Below are 22871 nucleotides of genomic sequence, written 5' to 3' on the forward strand. Positions count from 1 at the left end.
CAATAAATTAGGTATTGATGGGACGTATCTCAAAATAATAAGAGCTATCTATGACAAACCCACAGCCAATATCATACTGAATGGGCAAAAACTGGAAGCATTCCCTTTGAAAACTGGCACAAGACAGGGATGCCCTCTCTCACCACTCCTATTCAACATAGTGTTGGAAGTTCTGGCCAGGGCAATTAGGCAGGAGAAGGAAATAAAGGGTATTCAATTAGGAAAAGAGGAAGTCAAACTGTCCCTGTTTGCAGATGACATGATTGTATATCTAGAAAACCCCATTGTCTCAGCCCAAAATCTCCTTAAGCTGATAAGCAACTTCAGCAAAGTCTCAGGATACAAAATCAATGTACAAAAATCACAAGCATTCTTATACACCAATAACAGACAAACAGAGAGCCAAATCATGAGTGAACTCCCATTCACAATTGCTTCAAAGAGAATAAAATACCTAGGAATCCAACTTACAAGGGATGTGAAGGACCTCTTCAAAGAGAACTACAAACCACTGCTCAATGAAATAAAAGAGGATACAAAGAAGTGGAAGAACATTCCATGCTCATGGGTAGGAAGAATCAATATCGTGAAAATGGCCATACTGCCCAAGGTAATTTATAGATTCAATGCCATCCCCATCAAGCTACCAATGACTTTCTTCACAGAATTGGAAAAAACTACTTTAAAGTTCATATGGAACCAAAAAAGAGCCCGCATCGCCAAGTCAATCCTAAGCCAAAAGAACAAAGCTGGAGGCACCACACTACCTGACCTCAAACTACTACAAGGCTACAGTAACCAAAACAGCATGGTACTGGTACCAAAACAGAGATATAGATCAATGGAACAGAACAAAGCCCTCAGAAATAATGCTGCATATCTACAACTATCTGATCTTTGACAAACCTGAGAAAAACAAGCAATGGGGAAAGGATTCCCTTTTTAATAAATGGTGCTGGGAAAACTGGCTAGCCATATGTAGAAAGCTGAAACTGGATCCCTTCCTTACACCTTATACAAAAATTAATTCAAGATGGATTAAAGACTTAAACATTAGACCTAAAACCATAAAAACCCTAGAAGAAAACCTAGGCATTACCATTCAGGACATAGGCATGGGCAAGGACTTCATGTCTAAAACACCAAAAGCAATGGCAACAAAAGCCAAAATTGACAAATGGGATCTAATTAAACTAAAGAGCTTCTGCACAGCAAAAGAAGCTACCATCAGAGTGAACAGGCAACCTACAGAATGGGAGAACATTTTTGCAACCTACTCATCTGACAAAGGGCTAATATTCAGAATCTACAATGAACTCAAATTTACAAGAAAAAAATAAACAACCCCATCAAAAAGTGGGCAAAGGACATGAACAGATACTTCTCAAAAGAAGACATTTATGCAGCCAAAAAACACATGAAAAAATGCTCACCATCACTGGCCATCAGAGAAATGCAAATCAAAACCACAGTGAGATACCATCTCACACCAGTTAGAATGGCAATCATTAAAAAGTCAGGAAACAACAGATGCTGGAGAGGATGTGGAGAAATAGGAACACTTTACACTGTTGGTGGGATTGTTAACTAGTTCAACCATTGTGGAAGTCAGTGTGGCGATTCCTCAGGGATACAGAACCAGAAATACCATTTGACCCAGCCATCCCATTAGTGGGTATATACCCAAAGAATTATAAATCATGCTGCTATAAAGACACATGCACACATATGTTATTGCGGCACTATTCACAATAGCAAAGACTTGGAACCAACCCAAATGTCCAACAATGATAGACTGGATTAAGAAAACGTGGCACATATACACCATGGAATACTATGCAGCCATAAAAAATGATGAATTCATGTCCTTTGTAGGGACATGGATGAAATTGGAAATCATCATTCTCAGTAAACTATTGCAAGGACAAAAAACCAAATACCACATGTTCTCACTCATAGGTGGGAATTGAACAATGAGAACACATGGACACAGGAAGGGGAACATCACACTCTGGGGACTGTTGTGGTGTGGGGGGAGGGGGGAGGGATAGCATTAGGAGATATAACTAATGCTAAATGACGAGTTAATGGGTGCAGCACACCAGCATGGCACATGTATACATATGTAATTAACCTGCACATTGTGCACATGTACCCTAAAACTTAAAGTATAATAACAATTAAAAAAAATTAAAAATACCCACTAGTCTGGCCCAACACCCTCAATAGCAAATAAGAAACGGGTCAGGAAAGGAGAGAGGAGTTACTCAAAGTAAATGATGGAACAGTGGTCAGAATGCAGGCTTCTCACCCCAGCATACAGCTCTTTCTCTGATGCCTCCAGAGGGGAGGTACAGGTCAGTAAGAAGCTGAAGTCACCTCCCTTTGGCTGCCCGATCTCCTTACCTCAGAGTTCTGGCCACTCTTGTATAGCTCAGGCAATGCCAGGAGTGTTTCTGCAGAGATGTCTTTGTCAAGGACTCCAAAGACGAGAGGAGGCAAGGAGGTAAAGAAGAGATTGAAGAATATCATCTGCCAGTAATCAATCATGGTGGAGCTGGAGAAACCACAGAAGAACTGATACCAGAAGAGCAGGTTGACGTAGCACTGCAGGCAGAGAGCATGGCCTTGTGAGTGGGGCTCCATGTGCAGCTGGTCACCAGCTCCTGCCTGGGACCTCTGGGAGCTGCTGGAGTGGCAGTTTCCTCATTTATAACACACAGGGTTATGTAAGGATGAGAGAGAATTCTAATCCTCGGAGCAGTAGCTACTGCTGTTACTACTACTACTATTGCTACTAACATTCTTCAGGACCTGAAGGGAATTCCACTAACTTGTTTAAAGGGGAGTGGACAGTAAGTCTTCACTTAACATTGCCAATAGGTTCTTAGAAACTGCAACTTAAAGCAAAATGATGTATGGCAAGCCCCGGAATAACATTGCTTAATTCAACATCACATTTTCTAGGAACCTATTGATGACATTAAGTGAGGACTTGGTGTACTATGATGGTTAAAAGTACAGATTTTGGAGGCAGAGAGGCCTGGTTTTGAATCCCCAGTTCTGTCACTTACTAGCTATGTGACCTTGGACAAACTACTTAACCTTTCTGAATAGCATTTTATCATCTGTCAGCTGGGAATAGTAGTACTTAGACCAATGGCATGCGAAATATGAATGGCAGTGGAGTGGTAATAGAAAGGGATGTCACTCACAAAGGGGTAATAGAAAGATTGAACCATGAGCAGGACACCTGGTAGGACAGTGACCTCGTGAGAAGGTTGACTTCACTATACTTTCCTAATGGTCATGCAGCTCAGAAGGGTGAATGAGAAAATCTGTCTAAATGTTGTTCATTTTTTTCCTAAAGCTCTTTCTCACTCAAGATCTCCTCTCTTGTGGGTGGGCTGGGTCACTGTTATTGTCTACCATATTGCGATATGGTTTGGTGATTTGAGCAAGGTCATACATATAAGCAGCTGGTCCTGGAGTTAGAACTAGAACTTCTCAGTTATGTGGGGCTGAGGCACAGAGATGTGAAGGGTCTTGCAAGAAATCATTCAGCAGGTTTGTGTTCAAGCTGTAACTCCTATTTCTGAACTGCTGGGTCAATGTTATTTTGGAGGGGCTATTTTAACATATTGCCACTAGTAGTAACATCAGTTATAAAATTTGACCTTCTATATGTGCCAGGAGTGAGATATACATCAGTATATCAGCATATAGTACATCATTGGATGTGCAATACACACTATAGATTGTCCTAACAACCTTGCAAGGTTAATATTGCTATAGTAGTACTACGTTATTGTACTGATATATCACACGTTGATATTAACAATAATATTAACATTATTAGGCCCACTCTACAGATGAAGAATCCAAGGTTCTGACATACTGTTGCCCCCTGCCCAAATTCAGAGCTAGAGAGTGGTACAATCAGCATCTGAATTTTCAAAGTTCTTTCTCTTTTTAACTACCTCTAAACTTTCTCAGTCCTATCTTTGGCTTATACGATTAGACTTTTCTAGACACATACAGCCTGCAAAGCTGAAAATATTTATTATCTAGCTCTTTGAAGAAAAAGCTTCCTGATACCTGATGTAGACAGCCTCACGCGGGCCATGATTGGCTTGATTTCTGCTCTACACCCATTGCTCAGCCCTGTTCCCAACACACAGCAGACATTCAATTGTTATTTGAATCAATGTAGTTAATCTTAGCTCTATGCTAACACCCATCCTGGAGTTTCAACGTTACAGAGTGCTTCTTTCCTCCTGAGGCCCTGGTAAGATCTTGCTTGTTTTTCACTTCTGCCTAACTGGAATCTTTGTACCTTGCAGGGAGTGCATTGAACCCCATGGCAGCATTGCTAAGATTGGATGCCTGCTCTTTCTCTCAAGAAGCTCCAGTGCAGTAATTAATTCATTTTTCAAATTTCAGAGCAGGCCAGGTTTTAATCCCCTCTGAAATTGGTTTCGGATGTGGAAGTCATAGTTCTCCACCTTCTAATTGCAACAGGGAGATAATGCAGCATTAGTATCGCAATTTTGAGCATGGCATTGGGCTGGAAATAAATATCATTTAAGCTTTGAAAGCGTGGCTGCTTGGAAACGTTTTCTTTCCTATTTCACAAATTTAATGCAGAGAAGAGGCTGTGCTTATTCAAAAGAATTATTCCTTGAGCTGCCAAAAAAATTAAGCAGGAGCATTTTGAATTCTAAATAAACAGTCTTTCACTCTCAAAGTGAGTTTCAAGTCAGATGGAGTGACTTGTTTGCGTAGACTTGCTGAGATAATATTACCATCAAGTTGATTGAATTTACATTACTTTTTGTCATGCTGTTTATCTACATATACATTGAACTTTGCACAGAAAGTCATTCCTGAACAAAGGTGACTGTGTCAGAGTCTGAAAGAAAGACTGGAGCAAGAGGAAAAATTGCAGTTTTGTAGCTACTACCTGGCTAATGTTTCTCTTCCATCACCTTGGTCTTAATCCTCCCCTTTTACTTATGCAAAGAGGAGTCAAATTGTTTGGAAATCTTGGGGTTTATTAAAAGCCTTTGAACTAGATAATGAAAAACTCTCTTTTGTTCCCTCCATTAGTATAGCACTGTTCTGGCTTCTTCCTATTCCCATTGTTAATAAAGGGCTTTTCAAAGAAGAGTCTTCTGACCGTTTTAATACCTCAGTTGGTATGTGTTTGCTTTGGGCCCTCATCAACAAGACAGAAACCAACATAGTTTTAGAAGACACAACTTATTGTTTGTATTTTTATAGGGCTATATGTTTTTCAGAGCTCTGACACTAAGGCCTCTTGACACAGAATTATAGTTTCCCCATATTATTGATGAAAAGATTAATTAATCTCTGTGAGCTTCAGTTTCTTCAAGGTCATACAGCATGCTGGAGTCAGGTAAGACTACCCAGACAATCTCTGCACCTCAAACATCTTTGCCAAGTAGATATTTTATTTAGTATCCTGCCCTCCAGCAAATCCCTGAAAGAAAGCCCAGGGGCACTGAAGTGATATGCAAGTCCCAAGTTGAAGCCATGGGCTCCAGGCTTATATTCTGTGAGGTACTTTTCACCCTCACTCTCCCAAGGCATGGGGTATAGCTCTTGCACTGAGCTGGCTCTATATAGAGAGGAAATCTAAGATACAGTTCAGACTAGCTCTTCAAATCCTTCTTTGTTACAATAAGAAAATCTCATTTATGAGACTTAACTCCAAGAGTAATGACAGCAACAATAATTAAAAAAATGGCTAACTTTATAAACGATTACGATATGCTAATCACTTTATATACAAATTCTCATTTAGTCCTCATAGCAAATATGAGAAAGGTACTATTACCACCCATTTTACAGATGGTGAAACTGAGATTTGGGGACATTATCACATATGGGAATCTGGATTTATACCCAACGTGTCTGACTCCAGAGTCCACACTTGCAGCTATTCATGCTGCCCTCTGTGTGCCAGGTGCTTTTTCATACAGCATTGCCAATTCTCACAATAACTTCACAAAAATAGAAAGTGAAGAGTCTAGCTCAAGGTCACAGAGCTATTAAGGAACAGTTTCAAGATCTAACACTATGCCAGCCTGACTCCTTCCTTTATGCTGAGGTGCTTTGCCCACTGCTAGGGGGGGAGATCTGGCCCCGTGGCAAGGCCTGCCAAGCCCTGGGTGAGAGGACGCCATAGGCTACTTACCACGTTCTTGTAGAGGTAGTACACCACCATCCTGGCCAGGCGCGAGTAACACCAGTGGCCATGCACGAGCAGCAACTTCTTGAGATGCTTAAAGCGGGTGATGGCAAAGTCGCTGGACATGACAGCCTGAGAGGTGAGAGCAGACACATCAGCTTCCATCCATGGCTGCCAGTGCCCCAGAGGGACTCTCTCAAGGGCGTTGCTTTGGTCTAGGCCTGCGGCCAGCAGAGTCCTAAAGACCCCTTGTTGTGGTCACTCTTGGGTAGCTTTTTGGATTCTGACACCACACCCTCCCTTCTGGGAAATCCAAACCTCTCTAGAATCCAAGGAGGGCAGATCAGAAGGGATCAGTGGTCTAGGCTGGCTCTTCATCCGTTTATCCAGCAAGCAATGACTGTGGCCCAGTAAGTGTCAGGCACTGTGCTAGGGATGTGATGGTTAACCAGAGAGAAGGGGCTTCCATTCAAGCAATTTTCAATCCTCTGAACACCTTTCACCACCCCCTGAGTCAGGCCATTGGCTCCATTCACAGATGGAGCTAAGTGACAGCTCTTCCTTTACCTGGAGCTGAAATATGTCTTCTGCCCCTGGGATTACTCAGAACAAGACACAGTTTATAGTACTCTTTTAAAAACATGAACACTGAACATGCCTGTTTATAAGTCCTGGTATAAACTTTGGTCTAATTCCCTGTGCCTCAGTTTCCCCATCTAAAAAATGGAATAGCAATCCCTTACAGGGTGTGATGATTATTAAAATTCAATGAGATCCTAAATGTGAAGTGTCTAACACAAGCTTGTCCAACCTGCAGGTCGCATGTGGCCCAGGATGGCTTTGAATGTGGCCCAAAATTATGAGACTTTTTTTGCAATTTTTTTTAAAGCTCATCAGCTATAGTTAGTGTGTTTTATGTGTAGCCCAATACAATTCTTCTTCCAATGTGGCCCAGGGAAGCCAAAAGATTGGATACCCCTGGTCTAACAGATTGCTGGCATATAAGAGATACGCAAAGGTTAACATTTCAGAACTATTCTGCATCTTCCCAGTCAATGCTCTCTATCCTCATCAACAAATTTAAGCAGTGCCAAATGTTTACACTGCTGGTGGAAATACAATTGTTAATGGCTCAAAACCCACAAAATGTCTGTTTAAATGGGAAAATTTAGCAGTCAAGTTAGTTTGCTTCTTCCAAGCTGAATTTTGACACTACGAAAGTGTACATTTGCAAAATGATTTCAAATGTCCTTATGTCTGTCATTGCTTATGGAGGGCATTGCAACTTTGGATGTGGGTGGAAGTTCTCAGGGAGAAGTTTCTCCAACACCCTGGATATTTCCTTATATCTCAACTACGGACCAAAGAAAGAAGAATAGTTGCAGAGAACAATACCTGCATGCCTTCCTGTCCAGATATTCCAATTCCAATATCAGCAGCTTGAATCATGCTTACATCATTTGCTCCATCACCTGAAAGAGAGGTCATGAGGTGTCTTTATTTTTGGTCCAACTGCTCAGTGACAATGAGGTAGCTCTAAAGTGTCCCCAGTTATGTACAATTGAATCCTTTTAACATTACTCTAGTGCTATAGAAAGTCATTGCTATAGTGCTTAGCTTGAGAGATGTCATTTCTTCTTTGGACAAAAAGTCCTACCATTTTCTTTACCATTCAACAAATATAGGACTTACCAAGTGTCTTTTTTTTCTAGGCACAGTGTTAGGTATTGGGGATATAATGGTAATCAAGAGACTTGGGCAGTTTTCAAAAAAATGCCTTCACAAATGTAACAATGAACTTTACTGATGAGCAAATGGAGAATTTGAGCAACTTAGAGACTTGGCAAGGGTAATTCCACTAGAGAAAGGACCCAGGAGAAATGGAACTCAGATCTTTCAGATTCCAGGGCCAACACACTTCCCTTGGTCAAACTTGAAATACCATATCAAGACAACTGGACAGTTTGGAGAGTGAAATCATCAGAAATTGTCAATGGTTTCCAAGGAGAGGGATGATATTGTTTTGTTTCTCAGTGTAGAGAAATGAGATTGATTCATGTTTTTGAAATATATTTAGTCACACTGAGTTTCCATTCAATGAACTGAGTTGTTTCAGGAAACTGGAGGTAAGGCATAGACACAAACACACACAAACACACACACACGGTCTCCTTCTATACCAAGACTGTTCAAGATCTTTCCATGATGAGGGAAATGTTCTATATCTGCACTGTCCAATATAGAAACCAGTAGCCACATATGTCTATGGAAATTTTGCTGGTGAAATTCAATTTAAATTTAAGTAGCCACAGATAGCTCTATACAGTGAGGCCTTCCCCAGAAGCCGAACTCTCCCCAGTGCTTTTTCTGTAAAGGGTCAGGTGGTAAATATTTTAGGCTTTGTGAGCCAAGAAGCAAAATTGAACAGTTATTCTTGCTGAAAGACTATTAATCCTTTATAAATTTTACATTGAAAAATAGAAAAATAATTCTTAGTATCCATACAAAAACATGCCATGGGTTGGATTCAGCCTGCAGGCCATAGTTTGCCAACCCTTGTTGTAGACTATGCTGCCTTCATTCTTTTCCTGGCCCTACATGTTTTCTAGCAGTTTCTCAGAATAAGCCACAATTAAATTTATATTATTATGATATAGAATATAAAATGGGAGGGAGAGAATGATTCTTCTAGTTATCTGATGACACATTTATTGGTCTTAAATTTTTTGCCATAAGTAGCCTTTATTCTAAAATATTTTTTTCTTGATTGCATAGCAATGCATAATTTTGATCTTCCCCATGCAAAACAAATCCAACCTTTAATCTCTTCTGTTAGTGAGCCAGGAGAAGTAGAGGTGTGAAACCATGCTATTTCTCGCCACACTGGTTTTGTTTCTGTTGCTATGGGAGTGAAGCCAATATCTGACCTCAGAGAAAATCATTCTTGGGCTATTGCCTTGTGTGTGTCTGAATTTCTGAAGAGGACAATTCCAGGCATAAAAGTAGGATGTCGTTGCTAAATTTGTTCTCTGCTTTCTTTCTGCCCCACTCTTGTTATTCTCTACTGTTCTTACCTGAAAACCAGGAACAAAACCATCATGTTTAATAGGGTTTCTATTTGAAATGTTAGGAAAGAAAATCTTATCCCATGCCTGTGTAGGAGGAGGAGAGGCTGGCACCATCTGTAAGAATATCCCTAAGAGAAGGCAATATTTACTACATGCTTGGTATGTGCTGGGCAGGGGATCCAAAAGTGAATAAGGCTGACATCTTTCTACTCGAGGAACTCATGGTCTACTGAGGAGGCCATCACAGAAGGTATGACAGTGCTTTGAGCTATGAGTACTGGGTGCTGTGGGAGCCCCCAGGGGAAAGCAAAGTTAGGTGGGATTGGAAGAAGTGTTTTACAGAGGAAATAACTTGTGCAAAGGCCCAGAAATGAGAGAGGACAAGGCCCATGGAGAATGGTAAACAGTTTCATTTGTTGGAACATGGAAAGGCAAATGTTGGAGAAAGAAAGGTGGCCACAATAAGACACATGGCTGAGGGTAACAGAAGATCATGAAGATTCTTTTAAACCAGGTTTGGTTGTTCCTGAAAGGTGTTAAGTAAGTGCAGTTTTCATTTCTCTGTCCCAACATGATTAAAGTTTAGCCCCCTCTGAAAAATTCTTTATCAACCAATGCTAGCATCTATTGGTGATATGCTTTGTGCTGGCCTCGTATTTAGAAATAAACACACAAATTAAACATGAGACAGTACCAATCTTTAGAATCTCCCCACCAGCCATCAACACTCAGAATATCAAATCCCTAAACACCTGAAGTTGTGGCATGCATAAAGTATTAAAGGGAAAATGATCTGTATCCCAGAATTAAGATGATCTGAATATAATTGCTGGCAACATTTCTTGAGCTACCTGGATTCACTGAATTCAAGGCCCCTGTTGGTTTTGACCTCTATCTAAACCCTGATTTATCTTTAGCTGACTTGCTAGTCCCAAGAACTTTGATGCACTGTCCCACTTCATCCCCTAGTTGCTGCATCTTGATTGTCATTTTGAACTCTCTCCCTCTAAGACAATGACTCATAGCCTAAGCATTCTGACTTTGAGACCTGACCTCCCACCTCTGGTCCAGCCTTTCATCAGATCATCCCTGCCAAAGTGCCACCCGCATCTCAGTATGATGGGTACCTATGGAAAGGGTCATGACGCGCAACTTGTCTCGCACCAGCTTGACTATCATACTCTTCTGGAGTGGCGTGGAGCGGCAGCACAGGACGGACCGACAATACTGGGTCAATTCCAGAAACTTCTTCTCTAGCTTTCCCTGGAAGATGGCATTCAATGTCTTCCCATCGATGACCAATCCAGCTTCTGGAACCACAGCTTCTGAGGTGATGGATGGTGTCTTGGAAGGTAAGCGGAACCCAAAGAGCTTGCGGTCTGGCTTCTGTAGTTCACGAAATTGCTTTAGCTCTTCCAATGCACAATTGAGGATGGATTCACAGGTCTCCTATAAAGAAGCATAATAATACAGTATTTGTAAGCAACCTTGGAAATGCATGTTAACAATTTCAGTTTATTCTTTAGTAAGATAGTCATAAAACTCTACTACCATAGAGATTATTTACAAGCTATTCTCCAATTTTTATATTTCTCTGCAATATTTGACATAATATCAAAGGAATATTAATTTGGAACCAAATTAACAGCCAAAATAGAAGACACTGCTTGTGAATGGGAGTGAAAGTAGCTCAGCAAGATGGAGATAGATACAAGGATGGCATAAGATAATAAATAATACTAATATAATGGTAGATAATGACAATACGTCATGCTGGTATGGTGCTTTCTATTTCTCACAGGTCATTTAAGTTCCCCTTTGTTCCTCAGAACATTCCTGCGTGGTAGATAGGGTGTGTATTCCCGATCTTAGAGATGAGGAGACTGAAATGAGATCTTTAATAACTCACCCAAGATCATCCAAACTTAGTAGTGGAGTCAGGATCATTACTACTTGAACTGTGGCTTCCTAACTGAAAAAAATACATTGTACCTGTGTTTATCAATTGTTGTATTCCATGAAGGGTGCTAAGAACTGTGGCATGAAACATTGATCACATTGGTTTGAACGGACTACGGTTATAAAAGTCTTATTGATGGAAATAAACTTATTAATTTTTTTCTGGTGTTTGCCTTGAAATATAGTGAGAAAGTATTTCCTTTTTCAATTTTTTCTTCCATTACTTTTGATTATATCAAAAATAGTCATATTTTGATTCAAGTTTATTCTTGATATCAACTTCTCTGAACATCACTTTTTAATAAAGTCATGGCAGAAAACAGCATTATCAATTCATTTATTTTTATTATACTTTAAGTTCTAGGGTACATGTGCACAACGTGCAGGTTTGTTACATATGTATACGTGTGCCATGTTGGTTGGCTACACCCATTAACTCATCATTTACATTAGGTATTTCTCCTAATGCTATCCCTCCTCCATCCCCCCACCCCATGACAGGCCCTGGTGTCTGATGTTCCCCCACCCTGTGTCCAAGTGTTTTCATTGTTCAATTCCCACCTATGAGTGAGAACATGTGATGTTTGGTTTTCTGTCCTTGTGATAGTTTGCTGAGAATGATGGTTTCCAGCTTCATCCATGTCGCTACAAAGGACGTGAACTCATCCGTTTTTATGGCTGCATAGTATTCCATGGTGTATATGTGCCACATTTTCTTAATCCAGTCTATCATTGATGGACATTTGGGTTGGTTCCAGGTCTCTGCTATTGTGAATAATGCCGCAATAAACATACATATGCATATGTCTTTATAGTCGCATGATTTATAATCCTTTGGGTATATACCCAGTAATGGGATGGCTGGGTCAAATGGTATTTCTAGTTCCTTGAGGAATCGCCACACTGTCTTCCACAATGGTTGAACTAGTTTACACGCCCACCAATAGTGTAAAAGCATTCCAAATTCTCCACATCCTCTCTAGCACCTGTTGTTTCCTGACTTTTTAATGATCTCCATTCTAGCTGGTGTAAGATGGTATCTCATTGTGGTTTTGATTTACATTTTTCTGATGGCCAGTGATGATGAGCATTTTTTCATGTGTTTATTGGCTGCATAAATGTCTTCTTGTGAGAAGTGTCTGTTCATATCCTTTGCCCACTTTTTGATGGGGTTGTTTGATTTTTTTTCCTGTAAATTTCTTTAAGTTCTTTGTAGATTCTGGATATTAGCCCTTTGTCAGATGGCTAGATTGCAAAAATTTTCTCCCATTCTGTAGGTTGCCTGTTCACTCTGATGGTAGCTTCTTTTGCTGTTCAGGAGCTCTTTAATTTAATTAGATCCTATTTGTTAATTTTGGCTTTTGTTGCCATTGCCTTTGGTGTTTTAGTCATGAAGTCTTTGCCCATGCCTTTGTCCTGAATAGCATTGTCTAGGTTTTCTTCTAGGGTTTTTATGGTTTTAGGTCTAACATTTAAGTCTTTAATCCATCTTGAATTAATTTTATCAATTTTAGTAGCATTGTTTTCTTCACATAGGTCTTCATTTTACAGTGTTTCTTCATCCATGGCAAGGGAGGATGATTTTACATTTATTGAAGTGCTAAAAGTTTCTTCTAAAAATAATATTCAAAGTGAGTCAAATTATTAAGTAAAAAAACAGTACAAGTCATATAGTCATATACAGATTTTGGAAAAAACTGTGAAAGCAGTTCTGAAGGGCCAGGGTTGGGGAACATTGATCTAGAGATTTAGAGATTTCTGTCTGGGGGAAAATGTCTGCCATAACGTATTTTTTTTTTTTTTTTTGAGGCAGAGTCTCACTCTGTCACCCAGGCTGGAGTGCAGTGGCATAATCTCAGCTCACTGCAACCTCTGCCTCCTGGGTTCAAGTGATTTTCATGCCTCAGCCTCCCAAGTAACTGGGATTACCAGCATGCGCCACCACACCTGGCTAATTTTTATATTTTTAGTAAAGACAGTGTTTCACCATTTTGGCCAGGCTGGTCTTGAACTCCTGACCTCAAGTGATCCACGTGCCTTGGCCTCCAAAGTGCTGGGATTACAGGCGTGAGTCACTGCACCCTGCCCTGGCATAACTGATTTTGGAAAGAATAAAGACATAGTTTATTATTCCTGTGTCTACCTTTTAAGATGCTAAATTGAGTGTTGCAGGCACTAGAATATGCATAGAGCCCAGACGGGCCACAGGAAGCAGTTCTAGGAGTGTATGCTTATACCAGAGGCACTTATCTGGAAAGAGATCAAAGTAGTCCTTTGGAAGCTGGGACTGGCACCAATTATATAAATTCCTCCAATACATGACTAAAGAAAGTCATTGGAGACATAAGCTTTAAAATTAAATCATCTCTGAATTTACTTATTTCCAGCTTTTAAAGTATACAATAATTACCATTCACTGAACATTTAGTATACCTCCTATACTGTGGTAGGAACCTCTATTATGGTGGTTCCCACTGATCTCCACTTCCTGGTATTCATGCCCTTGTGTAATCTCCTTTTATTGACTGTGGTCTAGACCTAGAGACTCCTTTCTAATGAAGGGAATTCTGCAAAAAGTGATGGGATGTCACCTCCCATATTAGGTTATAAAAAGACAGTGGCTTCCAATTTGGTGCTCTTTCTCACTTTCTCTTGGATGATTAGCCCTGAGGAAAACCAGCTGCCATGTTGTATAGCAGTCCTGTGGAGAGGCCCACAGAGTGAGAAACTGAGGCCTGCTAACAGTCATGTAGGTGAATTTGGAAGCAGAACTCCTTCCCATGCCAAAACCACCCACCTGTTGAGCCGTCAGATGAGCCCACAGCCCTGACCAACAGCTTGAGTGCAACCTCAAGAGAGACCTTGAGCTAGGGGTGCCCAGCTAAGATGCTCCTGAACTTGTAATCCACAGAAACCATAAGATAATAAATGTCTGTTGTTTCAGCTCCTAAGGTTTGGAGTAATTTGTTATGTACCAATAGATAATTAACATAGGTAATGTACTAAGTAAGTAGTTTTCTTCTATGATCTTATTTAATCCTACCAGTAATCTGTGAAGTTAATATTTTTTATCTGTTTTACAGATGAAGAGAAGTTCAAGAAGAATGGTGTTTGAGCCATATTAAAACTTCAATATAGGTTGTTAATTATTAACAATATTGCGATAGCAATAATAGTGGTTTTAGTATTAGTTCCTATCTAATACTTTAGTTCCTTTTAAAATTCCTCGACTGATGAACACTTCAGTGATTAGTTAGTAATTCTCTCATCTTTGGGATGAGAATTCTGAGGTCTAGGTAGATCCCATAACTTGATTATTGCTTTAATACACCTAGCAAAGAGATAATAATCCTAAATCAATTTATAGTGAATTAGGCAAATTAAAAACCTTGGAGGAAATATCCACAGAATATGTAACTACATTAAACTAGGGTTTAAATAAGTCTAAGACTTAGAATGTATTTCCCCAGTTTCTGGCTTAACATATTATTTTTCATCCCAGGTAAAGAGATGAAAAGACTAATCTTACAGGTTTAGTGAGCCCAAGGGTGTAGGCATGGCTGAGGATTCAGGCACTGTCCTGGAGGATACTGGACAGAAAGATTCGTCATTGACTGAATTAAAGGTGGAGTATGGCTGACTGTTCCTTAGGAGCTTTGGCTGTTTAACCAATGAGCAGGAGTGCATGGCATTTAGCAGAACACATGGAAGCCCACTCGATCTCCCTCTGGCTGGCTGCCTCACTGGTTTGCAGATGTTCTCCTTCTAGAATTACCTGGAGTGAAAGAATCATTGCAAACCGAATTTCCATTACAAGCAGGACAGGCAGGCACAGGGATCAGGCATTCAAGCAAGCTGAAAATTACTTTCCTTCCTAAGCATAATATTAAAGCCCAAGTTTTCCCTGAGCTTATTTTCATTTTGAAAATTCATTAAGGTTTAATCTAATAATCTGTGCACCTGACAGGAAAGTAAATGATTTTTCCAATTCATCTAAAGGTCCTCTGGCATTTTTCATAATCTACACTAGTTTTATTTTTAAAAAAGAGGTGTATATTGTTGCTTCATGGAATAAAAATGAAATATAAACCTCCCCAACATTCTACTGTAGTCTACATCAGCTTCAGGCAAAACTTAGTCTGGTGTCCCCTCTCCCTCCTTTCCTTTTTCCGTCTTCTTTCCTTTTCTCCATGGTATGTCCTAGGTGTAGGTGCCCTACGGGCCCTACGCCCACACCCCTGCAGTAGAGTGCTCTTCTGGTTAATATCCTCCATGGAATCCAACCCCTGCTTCCTTCTGACAGGAGCACACATCTCAGTGCCCACTTCCCATCTTCATCAGCCAAGAAGATGTGGTGGAACTTTACCTTCTGCAATTTGAATTGTGAAAACAGATACTTCCCCCTAAAATCAAAATGGTGTTATAGCTTTGAATATGCCTCTTCAGCTTTCCCAATCTTCTCTCCAAACCTCACTCCCTGCCACCCATAATCTATTCCAGTTGAAAAGTGCCATTTTTAGAACTTTGCTTCATTCTTTCTCTTTCTTATCCCATAAAAACATATTGGCTTCATGCATTATTCCTTTCAGGTTTTTACTCTGTAGCAGACCAGCTTGACATATAAATTGATGCTGAAAATTTAAGCTCTGAATAATTTCAATTTAATTGGGACTTTTTCAATGGATAAGTTAGTCTTAAATAGTAAGAAACCGACAGTTGAGTTTCCATAAGCAAACAGTGTGGTAGAATGTAAATAGCACTAGCTCAGTTCTAGACTTAGTTCTACCTATCAGAAATAAGCAGGGTAAACCTGAGCAAGTGACTTAGCCCCAGTAGTCTTCAGTTCCCTTATCTGTAGGGAAATGGGGAGACTAGACCAATAGTAGAATTTGGAAGAGGTAAAACTTTCTAACAAGCAGTGCCAGAAGTAATGTAAAAGAGACCAGCTAGCCATGTGTGGGGATGAGATAAAGGATATTGGGCTGGATGACTTCCAGGGTCCTCTAGACTCCAAGATTCAGTGATCTGTTGGGGGTTGGGTGCTTCCCTGGTGTACCCAAATCCCACCTAGAAGCCTGTGTCCGCTTGGTCGAGGGGTTGCTCTACACGTTGATATCTGCAGATATCAATACAGAGAATCACCTCACCTGATTCTCTGTATTGATGGTATAAACAGTGTCGGTCTGATTTAACAGTCTGCAGGAATGGGCAATGTTGACCGCTGTCTCCTGCTTATCTCCAGTCAGGACCCAGAGCTGGATCCCAGCCTCCCGCAGAGTGGCAATCGTATCTGGAACTCCTTCCTGCAGCCGGTCTTCGATCCCAGTGGCTCCTGGAGTGATGAAAAACAACAGAGTTCACATTTATCGTAAAAGAGTAGTTGCTTAATTCCCCCAAAGCCATGTGAAGCCAGGCAATGTTTATTGGATAGCATCACTGTGCTAGGCTGTGTACCCAGGATATAACAGTGAACTAGATGGAGCTGGTCTCTACCTCTGAGTTCAATGGTCATTGAATAAGAATTTATAACTGAGCTATATAATGAAAGAAAGTCAGGATACCATGCGAATATACACCAGGAGACCTGAACTTCACCTGGAAAATCAGGGTGGGCTTATGCTGAGGAAGTGCTACTTAAACTGAGACCTGGGAGATAATGCAAAGAGGTGGCAGAGGAGGAAAATTCCAGGTAGAGGGATCAGTGTGTGTGAAGTCCCAGAGATTACAGTAGAGGAAGATGCAGAAATGGAGGCAGAGCAAGGTGAGAGATGAGGCCAGAAAAGGAGCTTAGGGGTGCTGGATTGGGCAGAGCCTTGTCAGGGCCTCAAAGGATTTGCAATTTATTTGGTAGTAGTGAAAGCTATTCAAGGGTGTTGTGCTGGGGAGTGACAGAATCAGTTTTGACTTTTAAGAATATCATTCTAGAGAATAGGTTTGAGATTGGAAAAGCAGGATGAGATTCAGAACTAAAAGCTACTTAGGAGGCCAGGCAGGACTGCAGAGGAGAGGCAGCAGTAGCCTGGACTGGCCTAGCAGCAATAGGAATAGAAGTGGAAAGACTGAAATCTTTGCCCTGCAACTGATCAAAGCAGAATTAATAGGGACTCACATTTTTGATAATATTCTTGGAGTGAATTAAACAGGCAGATTCCATAATTTTTGAAGGATCTCAAGCTTTGCACCAGCCCTGATGAATAGATATCCAAATATTGAATAGTTGCTAAGTGATTAAGCAAAAATAAATCTGCTTTTCAATTGAGATTCATTTCAGATCACAGACTAATGGCTACCCATTTCACTCTGGGCAGGAGCACGGCATTTTGTTTCTTTTAATAATCCAGAGTGACAATAGGTTGGCAAAGTGGTTACGTTGGATGCATATTGAAAAGATTATTTCATATTTTGAGACAGCATGAAGGCATTACAGCTTTTTAGTGGTGTGCCAATTTCTCAGTGGAAAGTGGAATTCTCTTCTCAGCCCAGTCCTCTCCAAGCCATCTTGAGGGGAGACAAAGAACCCCATTATCCTGAAATGTGCCTGTTTTGCATCTGAGGGCCATATGCACAGGTAAGCAACCCCATAAAAAGTGATGGCTTGAGCCTCATCTTCCCCTATAAGCATTAGTCTGGAAGGTGAGAAGAAGCTCACTTATTACGGTGAGGCAGAGTGAAGGAGAGAGGAGGAAAAACACATTTATTTGTGCGAAAGAGAAAATGAAACAGGAAGGTTGTGAAAGCCTTTCCCAGCTAGGGGAAGCCAACAGGTTCTGATAAGTGTGTTCTCTTCACCCAGAAGAACCGGAGGAACACCTCTCACAGACTGAGCCTAGAGTGCTGTCATGAAACAAAAGAAACCTCTGCGAAGGGAGAAAGGGATCAGGTGCCTGAATGGGATGACTTTCTGGTGGCATCATCTGGCAGATCGAGTTGTCTGGCCCAGCCATCCTCTGGTTCCTGTTCAAGTGAGTTCTTGTGTTCAGCTTTAAAGGGGACCTTATGAGGTAGCAAGCACAGGCCTCTGCAGCCGAGACATAGGAAACCAAAGGCTGAAGGATGTGGGGAGCTAATGCATGCCCCAGCCCCATTCTCCGTCCTCGGCTTGTCAGCCATCCCACTTGCCAGCATCACCACTTTACAGTGACCTTGGGTCTTTCCCCTTGGAACTCCTATTTGGCTGGGCAGCTGGAGGCATGTGACTCATCCAGAGAAGCCAAGTCTCAGAGGAGTGTGTCTCTGTCCAGAACTCGGTCCTCATCCCCAGGTCAACATTGTCCACCAAGAATAAAGAAGGCTTTTTGCCACGTGGCCAGTGCATGCTGTTTGGGCATTGCTTACCCAGATTTTGCTCCCAAGGTGTGAGGACATTAATCCTGTTGAATAAAGCTCCCCTTGCTTCTTGGCAATGGCTTTCCTCCAACAGAAGCACAGCCTGTCTCTTAATCAGTCTCTGTGCTTCTCTTCTCTCTCTCAGCACAGCAATCTAACTTCCATGCTGCAGCAAGCAGCAGTTTTTGTAAAGCACAGATCTGTCCCTGCTTTCACCCTCTGCCCTCTCCAAACTTCTAGCAGCTGATTGACATGACCCTTCATAATCTGGGTCCTGCTGACCTTTCCTGCCTTCCATCATTTCTCCCCACTCTGTTTCCCCCCAGCCTGGGACCTCCAGGCCTTCAATTGGGTCCTCCCCCTCTGCCTAACCAGCTTCTCTTCTTGCTTTCAGTTCACTGCCTTCCTAGACCCTCCCTCACCCCTGTGCTAGGCTGGCATCTCCTACTTTTTGTGCTTCCATCCCACCAGGCCCATCTCTAGCCCAGCTCTCACCAGTCTGTTGAAATTGCTTGCTCGATCATCTAGTATCCTCACTAGACTCCAAGATCTGGGAGGGCAGACTTTTTGGCTCCTGTCCCTTGTTGCAGCCCCAAAGCCTAGCATGTCACTTGGCACATAGTAGGTGCTTAGCAAACATTTGAATGAAGGGAAGAGTGTGCTGTTGGAAAAGCAGCCAAACTCAGAGGCTTCTTCCAGCAGGGAATGCAGGAATGCTCCCAGAGCATCCTCAGGAAGCTGTGTGTGGTGTCTGGGTTGGGTATTGGCATGGCCCATTTGTGCCAAATACCTGGAAGGGAACCCCAGGGAAGGCTGCTAATGGAGACATATTAGTAGTGTCAGAATCGGAGCCAAGAGCTCCCTTCTCAACTGGCTGCATTCCTTTTTTCCTATAATAATGACTTATTTTTAGCTACCAAGTAAGGTGAGTTGATTCTCCAGATGCTGTGCAGTTTCCATGAGAAGCTCATCTCGGTTGTCGAGGGATGCCTCAGCCTCACGCCGGAAACTGGCCCATCTCCGGAAGTCCTCTTCGCTTACAACCTATGGGATGGGAAAAGGCTCCTTAACAATCTTGGGTGGACCAACAAGATAATTTCCTCTCTCTTCCCACCTGCTAGGTCTCCTATTGGCCTGTTTGAACTTCCCTACATAATTAGATGGGGCTTTCTTCTCAAAGATTTTTTTAAATATGTAAATTAATGAAGATTTATCCTTGTGTTCCATTATCACTAAAAATCTGTTGTGCTCAGATCACTGGAGATGATCTGGACAGACAAGGTCCCTGCATGCCTGGGCTTATATGGTGGTGGAAGGTGAGGGGTATTATCCAAACACATAATTTAAAATAGTTATTTCAGGGAATGCTAGGTAGAAAATGAGTGATATGAGAAAGTGTGATGGGATAGAAGAATAACTGAATAGGGGGCTGCCTTCTTTTGAAGTTTAGGTTTCCTCGACAAAATGACCTGCAAGCTGAGATCCAATGACAGAGGGTCAATCATGGGCAAGAGCAAGAGTTAAGGCTGTGGAATGGCAATGAACTTGGCCTTCCTTCTGTTCCTTGAATGAAAGATGGAGAAAGTTCAGAAATGAGGCTGGAAAGAAAGCAGCCTGTAGAGCACTCCACCAGGCATGGTGTCATACACATGGAGTGCCCAGTAGCTGGAATAATCCAGCTAGTGGCCACATCTTCTTCCCTCAGAGTCCCATTTTAGACCCTCCTGTTGACATTACATGCGTATGGTGTCTTATAGCAATGAAAAATTATTTTGTTCAAGCATCAAATATTCCCTGAGTCCCTCTGCATGGCACTATAGAGAAAACGAAAGGGAACAAGTAGGCCTTTTGCTTTTGAGGAATGCATAGTCCATTAGGGGAGGCAAAATATGCACAAATAACTTTAATAGAAAATGGTGGTAAGGGTGTCATTCTGATTCAGAGTAGCAGTAAGCATTTGTTGCTGTCCCAGGTGCTGCACATGTGGTTATTTTAGTTAATCTCCATGACAACTGCATGAGGGAGGGCTGATTAGCACCATTTTACAGATAAAACTCAGAAGTGAAGAAATTGCTCAAGGTCACACATCTAAAAGTAGTGAGATTGGGACTAGTACCCAGGTGGTTCTGGCTTTAAAGTGGGCACTCCTGATCTCTAATGCTGACCTAAGAACCGTAAAAGACATGAAAAGTCCTGGGGATTTATGCAAGAGAACGCATGTCTAGCCATCTAGAAATGTATGCCCATCATAGCACCCCATTAGCTTTGCTTTTGGGTGACTCATTCGGTGTCCACACTATGCAATCCGCAGCCCTCACTGCCTGCCTGCCTTGCAGAAGTTGCAAAGTCAAAGATCTTGCAAAGCATGATTTAGGTAATCTACAAAACTATGGCTGGGCTGAGTGCAACGTGATAGGGAGAGGTAGGGAGTGGTAGGGACTGTGGCCAACCACAGAACACAGCTGAACATATCCCTCATCACAGGAATCAACTTCTTCCTGGTTGTAGCTGATTGCTGCCATTCTAGAATGAAAACACAGTTGGCCAGATCCTCTGCATTTTTAAAAGAAACCGGAAATCTAGATTTTTATGTGACCATATAAAAGGTCCCTAAATTTAAAGGAAAATAATGCATACCTAAAAAATATAATTGGAAAGCAAAATTATAACCGAAAAAATGTCATGAGTTGTGTGTTACCCATTACACATATAATGAAAAGCAGGGCATGGCAAAGCCACACTGATATGGGACCTAGCTCTTCAGATTTTGGCTTCCACAAAATTGTCAGTGTCTTGGGTTTTTGTGGCAAGTCAGAACAGCTAATCTTGAAAATGTTAAAACAACCACCTCTAAGGGTCTTTTACAAAGAAAAAGAAGCAGGGTCAAGGCCATTCAGCTATTTAATGATATTCAAAGCACGCTTGGAGGAATTGTTCTTACCTTCTTGGCAATGCATAGTGTGCGCAGGCCATCTCTTGCATACAAGTCTAGATGCTTTTGGGTCCGGGCTCGGATTTTTCTCAGCTTCTTTTCCATATTAATGTCAGGTACTGTCAAATAGCCATTTTCCCCCATGAGGCCACATACAAATGCTCAGGGATCCCCGTCCCCAATACCCTGGAATCTCCTGTAGTAGACTACAAATACTTTAGAGAAGGAATCCCTTACAGCCCGCCTTAGAAACCTGAAGGAGCTCTCCTGGCTGTCAGGTTGCCCTGGAAGATAATGCAGGGAGTCCTTAAGTTGTCTGCTCTCTACATCTTTTCATCAAAAGCCTGGCTGAGTAAAGTGCTATGTAACGAAGGTAGGTGGTCTAAGGTACTGTTCCCAAACAGCTGTTTGCATGAGAACCACCTGGGAATTTAATAATTGAGATTCTCAGGTCCAGTTAAAGCCCAACTGAATCAGGGGACTAGAAGTTTGAATCTTTATTGTTACCTAAGGTGTTTTTAGTTTATCCCTGGATGGCCAACTGACTTTGGAAACTGTTCTCTATTTATCATCTTCTCTATCTTCTACTTGAGGTCTTATATCAAGTTAGGTCCCAAGACATCTACAAGCCTGGATCTCATTAGCTAAGTTCCTCATCTCATTTGTTTAGATGAGCTAGGCCTTCTCTCAATGCAAGAAATACGTTTAGAGAAAACATTCTTTTATGCATTTCCTATGAATGTAGTATGAAAAATATGTGTGTTGCTCAAAGTCTCCTTTGTAAAGTTGTACATAAGTTTCTGTCAGAGGTAATTTGTCTTTTTCTCTTGAAATTCCAGTTCCTTTATTTAATTCTATAATAAGAATTTTTCAGCCAAGGTTGGCTGGTGTGGGGTGGGATTGATGCCATCAGCACTTCCTTTATCTAAACTGCCACAGACATCATTTATCAGTCGCTTGTAAAACTGAGCTAGGCTTCAGAATCATTTTTTACCAGGGCTGGATTGAGATTTTTAAAGGTCCTAAGATTGAACAGAATTTGTATACCTCACCCATCCTTGTATATAATGCAAAATTAAAAATATAATTCTTAACAGAAAAGTATAATGAAGTCCAACAAAACTCTGATTTTTCCATGATACTACTCCAAGGCTGTTTTTATATAATATAAAACTTGCTTCAAAGATTATTTTCTCATTTTTCAGGTGTTTCTGGTGCCTTAAGCATAGGCTTCATTTGTGCATCGCCTGATTCGGCACTATTTACAATATTTTATTTTTAAAGACACCAGCTCCTGAGATTAAACCTGTTTGTCTTTTACTTGTAAGCCTTGGAGTTTACCTTCTTGCTTAGGCTGCCAGGAACCTCAGCA

General features: G+C 41.3%; 1 protein-coding gene across 5 annotated transcripts in view; it reads right to left on the reverse strand.

Annotated features, from left to right (window-relative positions):
* ATP10B (ATPase phospholipid transporting 10B (putative)) overlaps window positions 1-22871 on the reverse strand; it is a 360087-nt gene that overhangs the window by 33282 nt on the left and 303934 nt on the right. For all 5 annotated transcript variants that reach the window (XM_016954150.4, XM_001137552.8, XM_054685268.2 and 2 more), the window contains 7 exons: window positions 21509-21618; window positions 19485-19611; window positions 16389-16573; window positions 10410-10731; window positions 7610-7686; window positions 6221-6346; window positions 2407-2607 (listed from right to left, as the gene is read on the reverse strand). In XM_016954150.4, the coding sequence (XP_016809639.1) occupies window positions 2407-2607; window positions 6221-6346; window positions 7610-7686; window positions 10410-10731; window positions 16389-16573; window positions 19485-19611; window positions 21509-21618 (1148 nt within the window). The remainder of the gene's footprint in view (window positions 1-2406; window positions 2608-6220; window positions 6347-7609; window positions 7687-10409; window positions 10732-16388; window positions 16574-19484; window positions 19612-21508; window positions 21619-22871) is intronic.

Source organism: Pan troglodytes, chromosome 4 (assembly GCF_028858775.2).
Source record: "Pan troglodytes isolate AG18354 chromosome 4, NHGRI_mPanTro3-v2.0_pri, whole genome shotgun sequence".
NCBI classification, from domain to species: domain Eukaryota; kingdom Metazoa; phylum Chordata; class Mammalia; order Primates; family Hominidae; genus Pan; species Pan troglodytes.